The sequence below is a fragment of the Pongo pygmaeus genome, chromosome 8 (assembly GCF_028885625.2).
Source record: "Pongo pygmaeus isolate AG05252 chromosome 8, NHGRI_mPonPyg2-v2.0_pri, whole genome shotgun sequence".
Classification (NCBI taxonomy): Eukaryota; Metazoa; Chordata; class Mammalia; order Primates; family Hominidae; genus Pongo; species Pongo pygmaeus.
This window is the reverse complement of record NC_072381.2, coordinates 46342841-46359708: the sequence shown is the minus strand read 5'-3', so window position 1 is coordinate 46359708 and position 16868 is coordinate 46342841. Positions and strand designations below refer to the sequence as shown.

Sequence of the window (16868 nt, the reverse complement as noted above, 5' to 3'; positions counted from 1 at the left end):
TACAGATATAGTATATTTCTATCCTTGCAGAAATAGATACTGCTGATGTTGACACTTAAGATGAATAAAAAGTAACTTAACCATAAAATGTAATCTTAGGAGAGGTAACTCGTCTAATTTATAGCATAACAGAGAGAAGTGAAATTGGGGATGGTGAGGCGGTTTCTACCCTTGTTCAGTGAACAAATACATCATCCCTTCATAAAGAAATAAATGAAATTTACTGTTTTTTCCCTGAGTATTGCCTGGATTGTAAAATGCTTCTCCCATCTCCTTACCCCAACCTTCTTCCTTGTAGGTTAGAGTTACTTGTTACTGGTAAATAGCCACTATGGAGGCTAAGGACCAGAAGAAACACAGAAAGAAAAACAGTGGACCCAAAGCTGCAAAGAAAAAGAAGCGGCATCTGCAGGATCTCCAGCTAGGAGACGAAGAAGATGCCCAGAAGAGAAATCCCAAAGCTTTTGCAGTTCAGTCTGCTGTGCAGATGGCTCGATCCTTTCACAGGTATGTTAGGCTATGGTCTGGTCGTTCTTCCATTGGTTCTTTTTAAATAGTAGGAGCCTCTCACAGGTGACATTTGGATTCACGAGTCTAGTCCAGCTCCAAAGGACGTGGAGATGCGTGGTGTGTGGCTTTCACTAAAATGTGAGAAGCTTTTCCCATAGAAGCTGCCTTGCCTCCAGCATCTGCACACTGGTTGGTGTTTATTGCCCAGGATGCAAGAATTTATAGAATTTGTTTGTTCCTAAATTTTAAACTGTTTCTATGGTGATAGTGTGCTTTTTTCCCCCCAGGTATGTTTTACATAGTTGTAATATAAAATACAAAAATTACAATATTTAATACTAACATAGCTTTATTTAGTGAGCCCTTGTGATATGCCTAGCAGTGTACTTTAAACATTATTCAACTAAATCCTTCCAGCAGCCTTACCAGAGTAGGAATCATTCTTGCCCTCATTTTATGGGTAAGAAAACTGAGATCAAGAAAAAAAGTTACCTCCAATCATATAACCAGTAAGTAGGAGAGCTAAATGTCACTCCAGAGCCTCTGCTCTTATCTGTTATGATGTACTGCCTCGCTATTTACCTTTTGGTTTTTTAAAAAACTATTAAAATCACTCTTAAAACAGTCAGATTTAAGGAGTGTTTAATTTTCAGCTCTCTATAGTATTGAAGTCATCTTGTTAGATCTTCATTGAACAGCAATTATTTGGATGGGGCCAGAAGTTAACAAGTTAATAATTGACAAGTTAATTATATTTATATATTGTCTGTTGTACTCTCTATAAAATGTGCTAAAGTACTCATATCTATAAGTGTACCAAAAAAGTCTACTTATAAGGTTGATACCTTTTACTCTATCTTAAAAGTGAGTTTACTATTTATTTATTTGTTTATTTTTTAATGAATAGGACTCAGGATTTGAAGACAAAAAAGCATCATATTCCAGTGGTTGATCGAACTCCACTAGAGCCCCCACCAATAGTGGTAGTGGTGATGGGACCTCCAAAAGTTGGAAAGAGCACTTTGATACAATGCCTCATTCGGAACTTTACCCGGCAGAAGTTGACCGAGATCAGAGGCCCTGTGACGATCGTGTCAGGTAGGACATGCCGCCACAGACACAGAGTTGACATGGCTGTTGTCATCTGAGGGACATGCATGCGTTAGTTGTTTTCTTGAGTGGAACATGTTAAATATTGTCATATCATGCTACCTCTCTTATACTTAGTATTACTAAGTTGGCTATAGCTTCAGAAAAGGGTAAGTTCCCAGAGATAAGGATGTGATAATGTTCACATTTCCTCCCAGCACTCTGGGAGGTTCCAAAGCAGGAAGATACTCGAACCCAGCACTCGGGCTGGAAAATCAAGCTTTGCTGCTCGATTGCGACACCAGCCACAGTCCTCTTCCTCCCTGTAGAAGGAGGTGTGGTCCAGCCTCTTAAGGTGATGCTTTCCTTTTCTTCCTGGTTTCCTCCTCCATTTTTTGCATGAGAAATGATAATGTTCACTATATTTTATCCTGACTGCTCTGTGGCTTTGCCAAACATGTTCCTTGGGAGGGCCTAGCAGGCCTGGTCACCGTGAACACATCATTTAACAGACAGCACGCACCTCCTATGTGCCAGGTGCATATGCTTGCCTTATGAAGCCACATTCTGGTGGAAGTGCGAGTTTTCTCTTTTTCCTGTGAGAATTGTCTGCTTTGGGAGATGGTGACCTTTCCGAGTTTGAGGGAAAATGAAACAAACTTCCAGTGGTAGAATGGGAATGTACAATCTGAAATCTCTTGTTATTGCAATAATATAGTTGGATTGAGGCTTTTCTTTATCTTTGGAGCATCCATATTTTCTTTTCCCTTTTTTGAGACAGAGTCTTACTCTGTGGCACAGGCTGGAGTGCAGTGGTGTAATTACAGCTCACTGCAGCCTCTACCTCCCAGGTTCAAGCATTCCTCCTACCTTAGCCTCCTGAGTAGTGTATGCCACCACGCCTGGCTAATTTTTCTTTTTTTTCCTTTTTTTTTTTTTCTGTAGAGATGGGGTTTCCCCATATGGCCCAGGCTGGTCTCAAAACTCCTGGGCTCAAGGGATCCGCCTACCTCGGCCTCCCAAGTTGCTGGGACTACAGGCGAGAGCCACTGTGCCCAGCCCATATTTTCTTGACTGTTTTATTTTTACCTTAATTTAGAAATAATTATTGTTATGAATATTCTGTTGCATTATGTTTGAGGATGTTTGTAGCTATAGTGGGAATACGGGAAGTTTTGATAGAGGCAAAGATGTTGGCCTGCAGCTGAACAGCAGGATCATGGTTATCATGGAGCCTGTGCAGTCAGAATTTTCCCTTTTTGAGCACTTTTATTCATCTGGGTAGACTTTTGATGTCATTTAAATTTAGAACACAGCAAGAAAAACAGAATGGAATTTATTTTATTTTACCAGTTTTTGCCTATAAAAATGAACTTCTTGTACGCTCCTGTAAACGTATATGATGTTTTACTGGATGCAGTTAAAAAATGAAAATTAGAGTTGATGGTTAGAGTTTTTCAGGGTCTTTTTCAAGTAAAATTTTTGTCTTTTCACTTATAGGTAAAAAGCGCAGACTCACCATTATTGAATGTGGGTGTGACATTAACATGATGATTGATCTGGCTAAAGTAGCAGATCTGGTAAGTCAGCAGGAGTAGCCTGGGGTGCTGATGGAGACTTACAGCATCGTGATAGGTTATTTATCCCGTGATGAAGGGAAGAGAGTCTTATGATTATTAAAAGAATCATGGTCATCATCAGTGATACAGTAGATATGATTGAATTGATGATAATTATGGTAATAAATGTTGTTATATTAATAATAAAAATGGAATGTGCACAATGAAATGTATTCCAAAATCCAAAAGCAAATCACAGGATGGAGAAAACCTTTAATGAACACAACTAATAAGAGCTCATTAATATGTATACATATATACATACAAATATATCATAGTAAGTACCATTTCTTCTTGGACTCTTCCTGGCACTGTGCTAACTGCTTTCTACAAATTTAGCTCACATAAACCCTTGATACACCCTTGAGGTGAGTAGGTATTATCTGTAGTTTACATAAGATGAAATAGAGCCTCCCAGCAGTTAAGTAACTTGTGTGAAGTTGGGACCCTTGTTCCTGATGGTTCCAGAACCTTCATCCTTAATGATAATGCTAAAGTAAGTACATGAATTGCCCTGAAGAAGTGGCCAGTTTATCAATAAAAAATCTAGACAGTACTCAGTCTGGAAAATGTAAATGCTCTTGCATTTATGGAAATGATAATGTTCACTATTCTGATATTCTATTAACTATCTTTTAAATTAGCAAAAATAAAATAGAAATTAGCAAAAAAATAAGCCATATTGATTAGGAAGTGTGGGGTGACAGATACCTTGGTTTTTTCATTTTTATTTAGTTTTTTCTAGACGGCTGTTTGGTGACAGAGAGCTACAGATTTTATACTTTGGCCCAGGAAGACTCCTAAAATATAAAGTAAAAAGTAATACAGATTTTAAAATTGTGCCATTGTAATGTCAGAAAACTAAATAACATTCAAATTTTGAACATGTAATGTTACTATTAGTAAAAATAAGTGTTATTATTAACATAGTGTAAGCTTACTCAATCTTGTGTACTTGAAATGATTGAAATAGTTCATACAAGTCATTTGTTTCTCTTTTATTTAAAATGTAGCAAGTTTCTAATTTTAAAGACATACATATTAAGAGATGCCTTTACTTTTTTTTATTTTTAATTATTATGGATACATAATAGTTATACATATTTATGGGGTACATGTGGTATTTTGATAGAAGCATACAATGTGTGATGATCAAATCAGGGTAATTAGGATATCCATCACCTCAAACATTTATCATTTTTTTGTGTTAGGAACATTTCAATTTCATTCTTATAGTTATTCGGAATTATATAATAAATTATAGTCACCCTATTGTGCTGTTGGACACCAGAATTTATTCTAACTGTATTTTTATACCTGTTAACTTTTCTCTCTTTGTCCCTCCCTCTCTGCTCCCCTTCCCAGCCTCTTAACCATCATTGAGAGAGATGCCTATTATGTAAATCTTTTAAAGATTTTTCAAAAGGAACACACACATTTGGTAAAGTACTCTAACTGTAATGCAGGGTGCACACACTGTGCATTTTCTTTTTCCTTAGTATAACCGCTGGTCTCTCAGATCCCTGCAGAGCAGTATCCTTTTAGATACATATAAACACACATGCCACCCTTTAAAAACAAATGGTAGCTTATTTTACACACTGTTCTATGCTTTGCTTTTTTCATATAATGTATTTTGGAGGTATATAATCAGTAAGTACTGCAGCTCTGCCTCCTTTTTAATATAATATTCCATTCTATGGATGCACCATAATTTATTTAGCCTAGCTTATGTTGACTGCTCTGCTGTGGATTGCCAAAGCCTCCTGTGTCCAGCAAAGGCACACACAATACGTGGATTTGGGTGTGTACAGGCGTGTGTGGATTAGGGGAGTAACACTGGCTTAGATGACAAAGACTGGCAGCTGAGGGACTGTTTGCTCCCTGTTCTTCCTGACCCTACAACCAGCTGCTTGCTCCCTGGCACTCTGTGGCATCAAATGTAGCGTGAGGATATTCCGCCTGTCCTTTGAGCTGGTCTAGTGTTGCTGGAAAGCTGTGCTTGCTGCCTCAGTCCACAGTGGCAGCTGTGCTTTTTCACAAGCCCACCTTCATATATTCTGTGGTTTCGGATTTTGAACATTTCCTAGTTTAATCAAAGATGGGCATTTCTGTTTCCATTTTTTTTGTTATTTTTAGTTATCTATGCAAAGATAAGAACAGAAGTGTTTTTAATACTTAAACTAGAAGTTTCCAGGAATGAATTCTGAAATTATTTTGCATCTTTGAAGCATCTTAAATTTTAAAAATTGGTCTCATCTACTTACATTTTCTTATAGACCACCATTCATCATAATCTTACTGTTTTTTTTTTTTTTTACCTAATTCTAAACTGGTAGCTATTTAAAAAAAATTTCTGAGCAATTGAGTTATCCAAATTAACATATAAGATAGAGGTTTCCACTGCATATTTCTCAACAAAAAACAGATTTTTTTTTTTCTATGAGGCGATTGAAAGAAGAGGTTGGTTTTCTGTACATATTTAATGTATTTCATTGATTATCACTTTCTTCCCATTCTTTGGATGCCAGAGACCTGTTATTTGGCTTAAAAATACCTTACAGAAAACTTGATTTCTTTAAATTAGGATTTCTTAGGTAAGGGCCAGGTTAGACCCAGCCTTTTCTGAGTTACTTCTCATACATTAAAATTCTTATAATGGAAGTTTATATCCTAGTGGACATTGTCTTATGGTGGGCTTTTAGAGCAAGTCAGAGGGTGGTGGTTTCTCTGTCTGGATGATACCTGTGTAGTCATTTGATTTAGTCTGGAGTGCAACTTTTCCATCCAGGGCCAGATAGTAATTATTTTTGGCTTTGTGGATCACATCTCATGCAGCTACTTAGCTCTGCAGTTGTAGTGCACAGGTGGCCATACACAATATGTAAATGAATTAATGTGGCTATGTTCCAATAAAACTTTAGCTACAAACACAGGTGATGGGCTGGATTTTGCCCGTGGCAGTTGCCAACCCTTAGTGTAGGTGGTCTGTTTTGGTAGTTTCTTTGAGAAATGATGTGTTCCGCTTTTAGGTACTGATGCTTATAGATGCCAGCTTTGGGTTTGAAATGGAAATGTTTGAGTTTCTAAACATCTGTCAAGTCCATGGCTTTCCTAAAATTATGGGAGTTCTCACCCACCTCGACTCCTTCAAGCATAATAAGCAACTGAAGAAGACAAAGAAGCGATTAAAACACAGGTTCTGGACAGAAGTTTACCCGGTATCAAGAGAAATAATTATTGGATACTAACAGTATAATCCTTTTAAAATAGACTGAAGAGGCCGGGTGCAGTGGCTAACACCTGTAATCCCAGCACTTTGCGAGGCAGAGGCAGTCGGATCACTTGAGCCTAGAGTTTTGAGCTCAGGGCAACATGACCAAACCCCATCTGTACTAAAAATGAAAAATTAGCCAGGTGTGGTGGCGTGCACCTGTAATCCCAGCTACTCAGGAGGCTGAGAAGTGAGAATTGCTTGAACCTGGGAGACAGAGGGTGCAGTGAGCTGAGATCATGCCACTGCACTCCAGCCTGGGTGACAGAGTGAGACTCTTGTCTCAAAAAAAAAAAAAATACTAAAGAGACATTACTAAACGTCTCTCTAGGATTCACCTCCTGAATTCCCTTTGTGTGTGTGTTCACAGTCCCTGGCCTCCTGAATTCCTTTGTGTGTGTGTTCACAGTCTATGGCCTGCTGAATTCCTTTGTGTATGTGTTCAGTCTCTGGCCTGCTGAATTCCTTTGTGTGTGTGTTCATAGTCTCTGGCCTGCTGAATTCCCTTTGTGTATGTGTTCAGTCTCTGGCCTGCTGAATTCCTTTGTGTGTGTGTTCAGTCTTCTGGAAGGTTTCTCTCAAAAGGGTGCTTGTTTTGGGCCTCTTGTATCTCATTTGTCTCTGTACCTGCTGCAGAGTACATCGGAAGTTTCTCCCAGTTACAGGACTAGGCACTGCCCCTTCCTTTCTATACTGCTTTGGTCCATCGGCCACAGAACCGTTTCTGCGCTCAGACGCCTCACCTCCCACTCCTCACCATACTTAGATGGATGCCCCGGACGCCTCACCTCCCACTCCTCACCATACTTAGATGGATGCCCCGGCTCGGCTGCAGAGCAGTCTGCCTCTGTGGGGTTCTGATAAATCCTGAAAGAAGCCAGCAAGGCTCTGGAAGCCTCAGGACAGTGGCTTTTCTGGAAGTCTCCCTTCCTAGGATTGCTTCTTGTTTAGAGCTTTTATTTTGTTGCAGTATTGATGATAATTTAATTGAAATTTAATTTTTAATTTTCCTCTAATGTTTAGGGTGCCAAGCTGTTCTACCTTTCTGGAATGGTGCATGGAGAATATCAAAACCAAGAAATCCACAATCTGGGCCGTTTTATTACAGTTATGAAGTTTAGGCCTCTCACATGGCAAACTTCTCACCCTTATATCCTGGCAGACAGGTAAAATATGATCTTAAGCTTTTTCTTCCTGGGCCATATATTTCAAGCTAAAAAGGCTAGAAAAAGAACAGTGATAGGATTTATTTTGTGCCGATTTGAATAGTGGGGGTAGAAGTGTAGTTGATGGAAAATGTCTACTTATATCTTGCTCAAAGATGCCGTGCCTTTGGGAGTAAATTAATTATGAGATGTTTAGGAAAATGGGAGGACTTGGAAGTATTTAAGGCTACAGGATGTGGCTCCATCCTACGTTCAGCCTCAGTTTTCAGTGATGCTGCCTTTGTGCCCGGGTGCTTGAGTCCTTCGTGTGTTCCTTCTGTTTCCTTCCTTTGTGCTCTTCCTCGTGTGGTTTTCTCAGCCTGGAATTCCCTTTTTCCACCTGCCAGAATCCAAGCCACAGTAAAAATCGCAGAGCACAGGCTCGCCCTCTTCCAGAAAGGGATTTTCTGAATATGTTCTTCACTCTTCCCCGACCCCAGGTGGATGTCATCTCCCTGTCTGGTGTCTTACGCAATGAATATCACTTTCAGCCTAGAGACACAGTTGTGTGTCTGCCCCTTTTCCTCTGGTGGATAGTGAATGGTGCTTCCTTATTTCTGCATTTTCTAGTTTTCTAAATGACGTGCTTAGTGGACAAGAGTGTGATGAATCATTGACACATGAAAGGAGGTATAGGAACTTTTGGCATTCATTTCTGCTGTGATTGAATTTATTTTTCTAGGATGGAAGATTTGACAAACCCAGAGGATATCCGAACAAACATCAAATGTGACCGGAAGGTGTCACTTTATGGTTATTTAAGAGGAGCACACTTGAAAAATAAAAGCCAAATTCACATGCCAGGTATTCTCTTGTTGTAGAACATACTAGAATTACACATAGGATTCTTGGGATGGCTTCATTTCTCAGGAAAACTGAAAAATGACCAAACAAGGGAAGATGGCCTTGCTGGAGGTTTTAAAAGTAAGCCAGCTATGTGTAGGCCTATAAAGGTGTTACCGAATCCCCTCTTCTCTGACCTCTTGTCTTGTAGCTAGAGGGCCACTGTTCCAGTGTGGCACAATGCCCTTCTTTAGTGTCATGGGTTAAGCTCTTGGACTGTGGATCATATTTAAACCCCTAGTCAAGGGTAGATACTTCTGACTTCTTGTCAGCTGAAGCTGGCTTTTGGGTTCTGTCTTCCAGGGGTAGGAGATTTTGCCGTGAGTGACATCAGTTTCCTCCCAGACCCTTGTGCTCTTCCTGAACAACAAAAGAAGCGCTGTTTAAATGAGAAGGAGAAGCTGGTTTATGCGCCTCTTTCTGGAGTTGGGGGTGTGCTGTATGACAAAGACGCTGTCTATGTTGACCTTGGTGGCAGCCACGGTTTTCAGGTATCGGTGAGACGGGAGTCATTTCTCTGAATTCTCATTATTCTTTCTGAATCTATTTTTTAATCACAAAAAGTAATGTACTCAGCTTTTATTTATTGAAGATTTTTCTCTTGTACTTATAATAAAGGCCCAAATGCATATTGTAAATATATAGGATAAAAAGAATACTTTTTTTTCATTGTACCAAGCAGAAGAGTCCTCTCCTTCATTCCTCCTTGATCCACGGCTCCAGCGCAGGCATTGCTGCCATGTGGCGCCTGCACGGCCCATCCCCGTTTCTACAAAATCAGTGTGCTTTCCAGCTTTCATTGGTCTTTTTCTCATTCACAGTGGTCTCCTCATCCTGTATTTTAAAGTGGATTTCAAATATTTATTTCTTTGTTCTGAAGTGGAATTTTACTGGGTTAAAATCAGGGTTATTTTAAAATGTTAGAAAGGCTAGCATTGTTGTAGCTTTGGAGCTGAGGTTTTTCTAGCTAGGTGTTTAGGTTATCAGGTTATATGCTCCCTGAACTTTGGAAAAGTTTAATGGAGATGGGGATCCATTTCAAGCTTTGTTGTCAGGATTTTCTTCTCTGCTTTTTGAGGCATTAAGAAAGGTTCTTAGGAAATGTGTCTAAGATAATTTTGAGAAACTGAGTGAAAGCAGTGTCTCTCCAGGATCTTTGTGCTTTCCTCACGTGCCCTTTCTTGGTGGTCTTGACAGGACGAGGTGGGGCCCACCCATGAGCTGGTCCAGAGTCTCATCTCTACCCACTCCACCATTGATGCCAAGATGGCTTCAAGTCGAGTGACGCTGTTTTCTGATTCCAAGCCACTTGGGTCAGAGGATATAAATAATCAAGGGTAAGTCTGCTTTTTTTCTATTTTTAATAAAAAGATGTATTACAAAAGATCATATCACCTATAATTCAGCCATCATAACACATTTTGGTGGGATTTATTCTATGTTGTTTTGTTTTTCTTTGTGTGTGCATGTGTCTCTGAGGGCTCTTCACTTACCTGACATTACAAGGGAGTCTTTTCTTGAAATAAATTGCAGGATGCATTTTTCAACAGACCCCAAATGTTCCTCAAATACCACGCCATCTTCCATAGGTTGCCTTTTGTTTTTTAAGAGACCTGAGGCCACTTGGCTTTCTTTTGGTGGCCAAAACACTAGAGCAGAGTCAAGGAGTTTGTGGCTATCCAGAAACCACATGCCTTGTCTCTGAAAGTTTTATTTAGATTATGTTGTATTATCTCCTGTGGGTAGGTTTCCATGGATGTATGGCTTATGTGAATTATTTTTCAGTCTGGGTTGGGAATTTGTATACCTTTATACATAGTGGATGTTTGCAAAACATTGGTTTTGTTGTATTGATTTATGACTCCCAGTAAAATTTATCTGAAAATTTTGAGATTATCTAGTATGTAATTTGGTACAATGTGCATAAACTACCTAGCAGAATGCCTGACAGGTACGAAGTGTCCGCCGAAAGATCACTCCTTTATAATGAGATTACTAGCTATTTTCACTTTTGCATATCCTAGTCATCCTTGTCTACAAGAATACTCTCTTCTAATATAGTTACAGTTAAAATACATAATTTTATTTCTATATTCTGATCATTTCCTTCTTCTATACAGTCTTTATGTAGTCATCATTTTGTTATTGGTGTATTCTTTTTTTTTTTTTTTTTTTTTTTTTTGTGACAAGATCTTGCTTTGTCTCCCAGGCTGGAGTGCAGTGGTATAATCCTGGCTCACTTCAGCCTTGAACTCCCAGGCTCAAGTGGTCCTCCTGCTTCAGCCCCCCAAGTAGCTGGGACTACAGGAGTGTGCCACCACTCCCAGCTAATTTTTTTTTTTTTGTAGAGATTAAGTCTCACTATGTTGCCCAGGCTGGTCTCAAACTCCTGGGCTCAAGCAATCCTCCTGCCTTGGCCTCCCAAAGTTCTGGGATTACAGATGTGAGCCACTACGCCTGGCCTATTATTGCTGTATTCTAACTTATCCATCTCTTATGGTATGATTTTCAGTTTTTTCAAATTTATGTTTTCATAATTTTATATATCTTGCTACATTAAATAGCTTCATACAGTTTTCTTTTATCCTGTGATTTTAGCTTCCTGATGATTCTTCTGTATCAGTTATAGCACTGGTGACTTAAAATGGATGTTCTTCCTCTGTCATTCCTCCTACGTTTGTTAGCTGGCATTTTTAACAAAGAGCTTTCTCTTCTCCCCTTTATTTCGGTATCACTGCTGACTAATGCACTTGTGTTTTATTCCATGGGTTATTTTCCATCACTATCATTATTCTTCCTGATGCCTATGCTGTCCCAGATTTGGCTGCAGGTACCTTCAGCCTGTCTCCTGTGTCCTTTCAATTGTCTCTGTTAGTCTTTGAGCATTTCTCACTTTCTGACAGAACAAGGGGATCCAGGCTCATTTTGCCTTCTTTCTGCCTTGGGCCTGGACTTAGCCATTTCTCTTAAGGATCATGTGTTTTTAGCTTAGAAATTAATCAGCTTTCCAAAAGATCTACAAAACAGTAACTTCCCTTTTGAGCAATTCTTTCCTAGAATTAGATTTTTGTTTTTTAAGGGTTATTCCTTTATTCTCTCTATAAGTTCTTTTGAAGTGTGGTGTTAGGGAACCATGCCCGAGTTTGCTTATTAACTCTTCCAGTGTTTATCAGATCATATTTTCCCTATGCTATGTCATCTTAAACAATTCCTTGACATTTTCTATTTCTTTGTATTTTCATTGACTATATTGCCATTTCTAGATTAGCTGATTAATGTACAAATTGAATTATTTCGTATTTCCTTGGTAATACAGGCTAATGATGCCAAAGGAGGAAAAACAAATGGACTTGAAAACTGGTCGAATGCGTCGGAAAGCCATTTTTGGAGATGAAGATGAATCTGGAGATAGTGATGATGAAGAAGATGATGAAATGTCTGAAGATGACGGGTTGGAAAATGGCTCTAGTGATGAGGAAGCAGAAGAGGAGGAAAATGCTGAGATGACTGATCAGTATATGGCTGTTAAGGGCGTCAAACAATGGAAACTTGAGGAGTTGGAAGAAGACAGTGAAATGGATTTGCCAGCATTTGCTGACAGTGACGATGACCTTGAGAGAAGCTCAGCAGAAGAAGGGGAAGCGGAGGAAGCTGATTAAAACAGTGAAGAAGAGGACTGCACTGCAGGAGAGAAGGGCATTTCAGGATCAAAGGCTGCTGGAGAAGGTAGTAAAGCAGAGCTGTCGCCAGCTAATTGCCAGAGTGACCGTGTGAATCTGGAGAAGTCTTTGCTGATGAAGAAAGCAGCTCTCCCCACTTTCGATTCTGGACATTGCACAGCTGAAGAGGTGTTTGCATCTGAAGATGAATCTGAAGAAAGCTCCTCACTCAGTGCAGAGGAAGAAGACTCAGAAAATGAAGAGGCTATTAGAAAAAAGCTTTCAAAGCCTTCTCGAGTGAGCAGTGGTCAGAAACTGGGGCCACGGAACTTAATTGATGAGACCAGTGATATAGAAAATTTACTCAAAGAGGAAGAAGATTACAAGGAAGAAAATAATGATTCCAAAGAAACCTCAGGTAAGCCTAAATGTAGTTGGTTGCTGCTATGAACTTGGCACTCGAAATGGTACCCAAAGGAATGTCTACATTTAGGGGTCTGTTGATTCTGCGATTTTGTTAACTGTTGAAAAGCTGCATTGTGGATGGATCTCAAGGGAGGGGAGACACATGAACAAGCCTAACTGGAGGTTGGCATTGGTCGTTTCAGGTGCCCTCAAGTGGAAGGAAGACCTTTCCAGAAAGGCGGCAGCAAGCAGCTCCAAACCTCCGAACGCTTATTTATGGGACAGGTAAAGAATTCTGGTTCAGAGCTGGAAATGTTTAGTTTCTCTGATTATTTAGATGAGGGAATTGGTTGGAGGATTGGGCTGGTATTGTTGACATCCATAATTGCTGTCCATCACATTTCATATTTGACAGATGTCTCTAATCATCAGCTTATGAGGACCACACATTGGTCTTATAAAGTAGACTTACGGGTTTGCTGTAAAACTGGATGCAAATACCGTCCATTGCATCATGTTATGTCCCCTATTTAAAAGTCCTTCATGAGAATTTTTTTGTAGATTAGTGCCAGAAAAATATTTCTGCCCATAAAAATATTTATTTTTTTCCTTTCTGAGAATGAGAACCCTGTATAACACATATTGTTCTCCCTTTTGCCCTTGTCCTCTGATTTTATGCTTTACTATACTTACCAATATGTTCTTTCTGGTAGAATTAATGCAAAAATAAACATATAGTGGTGAACTTTACATTGTGCTCCCTGGTTACTGCATGGTGAGATCAAGGCCACATGGTGAGACATTTGGTCTCAGCCCACTGAATTGGGAAGGTTGTTGTATACTGATTTTCATTCAGGTTTTGTCTAGGTACTCTTAATGATGAGAGGCTCAACACTCTTTAGAGCTCTTCTTTAATAATCTAAAGCTCTGCCTTTAAATGTCCCTTCCCTCCCTTCACCGCTAGTATTCTCACTCCTTCTCAGCCTCTTAGCTACTCCCGTGCAGGAGCACAGGAGACCCACACATGTAGAGCAATAGCTTCCTGGCTCTCTTCATCCGTGGCTGCCCTGCCCTCTCAATTCCTAACTCTTATGTGGCCATTGCCATACCCACCACAGACAGAGGCCCTCAGTTCCTGAGTTCAAAGACTCATGGCCTAACTGGTTGAAAACAATGAGTCCTCTAGGGCTGTAGTTTTTGTTCTCACTTTTCTGCCATGGTGTGCTCTTTAGTGACAGAAGATAATGAAGAAGAAGATGGTGATACCTGAGAAGAGCTTGGAGGGTTGTTTCGTGTCAACCAGCCTGACAGAGAGTGTAAGCACAAGGCTGACTCTTTGGACTGCTCCAGATTTCTTGTGGAGGCCCCCCATGACTGGGATTTAGAGGAGGTAAGGCTGGGTAGTACATCTGATTTATTAGAGAATTAGAGAATTGTTCTAGAATAAGATTATCTGATGTCAATATTGCTTACCTGTTGTTGGCTTCTTATTTTTACAGGATTACAGGTCATTCTCCCAGATATTGTAGTGGGCGCTTCATGCATCCTAAGCAGTAACATGTTCTGAGTTTAGTTAGACCATGTACATGGCCCACAGAGGACAGGTTCAGCTTCCAGTGTGGACAGTAGTGTGCATCTTTATTTTGAAACATCACACATAAGTTTTTATACATCAGATGTATTTTGTGTCTTATCACTAGGATATATATAGCATCCCTGAGTTAACATTTATAGTTTCTGCTATTTGTAAGCATAGAGAAATCTGTGATACCTGTATATGTTCTTCCTGCAGCTTACCATTTTGTAGTCACACTGGAATTCATTCAGTACTCAAACTCACCACAGCTTACCCTCCTCTTAGACCTCTTCTCTTTCTCTCTCTCTCTCTCTTTGAGATATGGTCTTGCTCTGCAGCCCAGGCTGGAGTGTAGTGGCACAAGTGTATGGCTCAATGCAGCCATGACCTCCTGGGCTCAAGGGATCCTCCCACCTCAGCCTCCAGAGTAGCTGGGACTATAGGCATGAGCCACCAGGCCTGCCTAATTTTTGCATTTTTTGTAGAGATAATGTTTCACCATGTTGAGCTAGTTTCGAACTCTGGGTTCGAGTGATCTTCCTGCCTTGGAGCCTCCCAGAGTGCTGGGATTATAGGAGTGAGCCATCGCGCCAGCCCCTTTCTCTATATTCTCTTCTGGAATGTTCTGATCTTCCAAAGGCTGCCTTCTTTTTGTCAATTCAGTTTGGCTTAGATGTCACTTCTCACAGAGGCCCAATTGCTATCATACTGCCTATTGTAATTCGCCAGATAACACTTAATGCACTTTATGAGATTTTATTTAACCATTTTTTTATGGTGAAATTTAATACAGATATAGAAAACCACGTAAAAACAATTGTTTAGCCTAATGGGTTGCCAGAAGGTGAATATCCCTGTACTCAGCACTCAAGCTGGGAAATCAAGCTTTGCTGCTCAATTGCGACACCAGCCACAGTCCCCTTCCTCCCTATAGAAGGAGGTGTGGTCCAGCCTCTTAAGGTGATGCTTTCCTTTTCTTCCTGGTTTCCTCCTTCACGCTTCACAAGCATCATAGTTTACTTTTACTTGGTCTGCACTACTGTTTTCAGTCTATCTTTTAACATTTTTAGTCAACAATCTTTCCTTCCCATTTCTTTTTTTGGTTACATTTTATTTAATAAACCAAGTCTTTGGTCTGTAGAGTTTCTTGTATTCTGGATTTTGTGGATTGCTTTGCATCCCTCTGGAGTTTCCCAGGCCCTCCTGTATTTCCTGTGAATGGGTATGGAGCAATACCAATAGAACTTCTGTGATGAGAGGAATGTATATCTGAGCTGTGGGTTGTGGCTACTTGTGGCTACTGAGCTCTTTAAATGTGGCTAATGAGACTGGAGAACTAAATTTTAAATTTTATTTAATCTTAATTAAGATTAATTTAAATAGCCACGTATTTCTAGTTACCCTGTAGACAAAACATCTAGCAGTTGGATGGGATTTAAATTTGATTTTTATTTTTTGGTGAAACTGCTTCCCAGGTGATGGTGTTTTCTCATTAGGAGGCGCATAAAGACTGGTTGTGTCCTTTTGATGCTGTTAGATGTTATCAGTTGTTGGTGCTCAATGCCTAGAACCATACCAATTTCTTAAGAATGTAGAGTGGTGATGTTCCATTCAATCATTTCTCTTTATGTATTAGCTGTAATACTTCTTTAAAGAGAAACTTTTCCTCTTTTACTATTCGGTTATCCACTTCCATATATATAGGGTAAATGCTTGATTTTTTTTTTTTTTTTTTTTTTTTCTGAGACGGAGTTTTGCTCTGTCGCCCAGGCTGGAGTGCAGTGGCATGATCTCGGCTCACTGCAAGCTCTGCCTCCCGGGTTCATGCCATTCTCCTGCCTCAGCCTCCCGAGTAGCTGGTGTTACAGGCACCCGCCACTACGCCCCACTAATTTTTTTGTAGTTTTAGTAGAGATGGGGTTTCACCATGTTGGTCAGGCTGGTCTCGAACTCCTGACCTCCTGATCTACCTGCCTCGGCCTCCCAAAGTGCTGGGATTACAGGTGTGAGCCACTGCACCCGGCCCATGCTTGATTTTTTAATCAGTTTTTGGAGTGATTCTCCAAAGGATACTTGTTTGTAAGTTTCACTGTGATGTCATGGATATAAATGTAGCTGATGTGCCTTGTGCTCCTGCACCTGTTATCCCTTATTGAAGCTCCTCTTTATCCCACCTGTGGCCTGTAAGAGTCTGTGCACACCAGCTCCTGAGTCCTTATGTTACAATCATAGTCATTCTTTATCAATTCTTGCTCTATGATATGAGAGAGTGCTTGGAATCACCCATAAGAAATCCTGATTTCTTTTAGTGGGAAATGGTATTTCAACATGACAGCCTAGGCATAGGAATGCTTACTGCCATGAGTTGATGATTACTTCTAGGCCTTCTCAGTGACCCGAACCAGCAGAGCTCATATAAATATTTCCAGTTCATATACAGGACTACATCTTATTCATTCTTCCACTGGAGAATTATTCCTTGGTTGAATCAGCAGATGATGAAATTAGAGAATCACATAATTACTCATTTGCTTTATCCCATATTACACACAAAATAGTGTCAGAATAATATGACTACTGAAAACAGTTAAAGATTTTTTTCCCTTATATACTGTCTCATTTCTGTTTTCAAAAGTGACTATGCCATTTTACTGATCCACTGGCACTGTATGTGGGTTCCAGTTTCAC

The 16868-nt window shown here is 39.9% G+C and overlaps 1 protein-coding gene across 1 annotated transcript in view; it reads left to right on the top strand.

Annotated features, from left to right (window-relative positions):
• The first annotated feature begins 302 nt into the window (after positions 1 to 302).
• Positions 303 to 16868, top strand: part of LOC129006313 (ribosome biogenesis protein BMS1 homolog) — a 45969-nt gene continuing 29403 nt past the window's right edge. Inside the window, 12 exon segments of the mRNA XM_054435860.2 lie at positions 303 to 507; positions 1418 to 1608; positions 3100 to 3179; positions 6251 to 6439; positions 7516 to 7658; positions 8380 to 8501; positions 8844 to 9031; positions 9738 to 9877; positions 11857 to 12617; positions 12808 to 12844; positions 12846 to 12889; positions 13837 to 13994. Coding sequence (XP_054291835.1) covers positions 332 to 507; positions 1418 to 1608; positions 3100 to 3179; positions 6251 to 6439; positions 7516 to 7658; positions 8380 to 8501; positions 8844 to 9031; positions 9738 to 9877; positions 11857 to 12617; positions 12808 to 12844; positions 12846 to 12889; positions 13837 to 13994 — 2229 coding nt within the window. The 5' untranslated portion in view covers positions 303 to 331.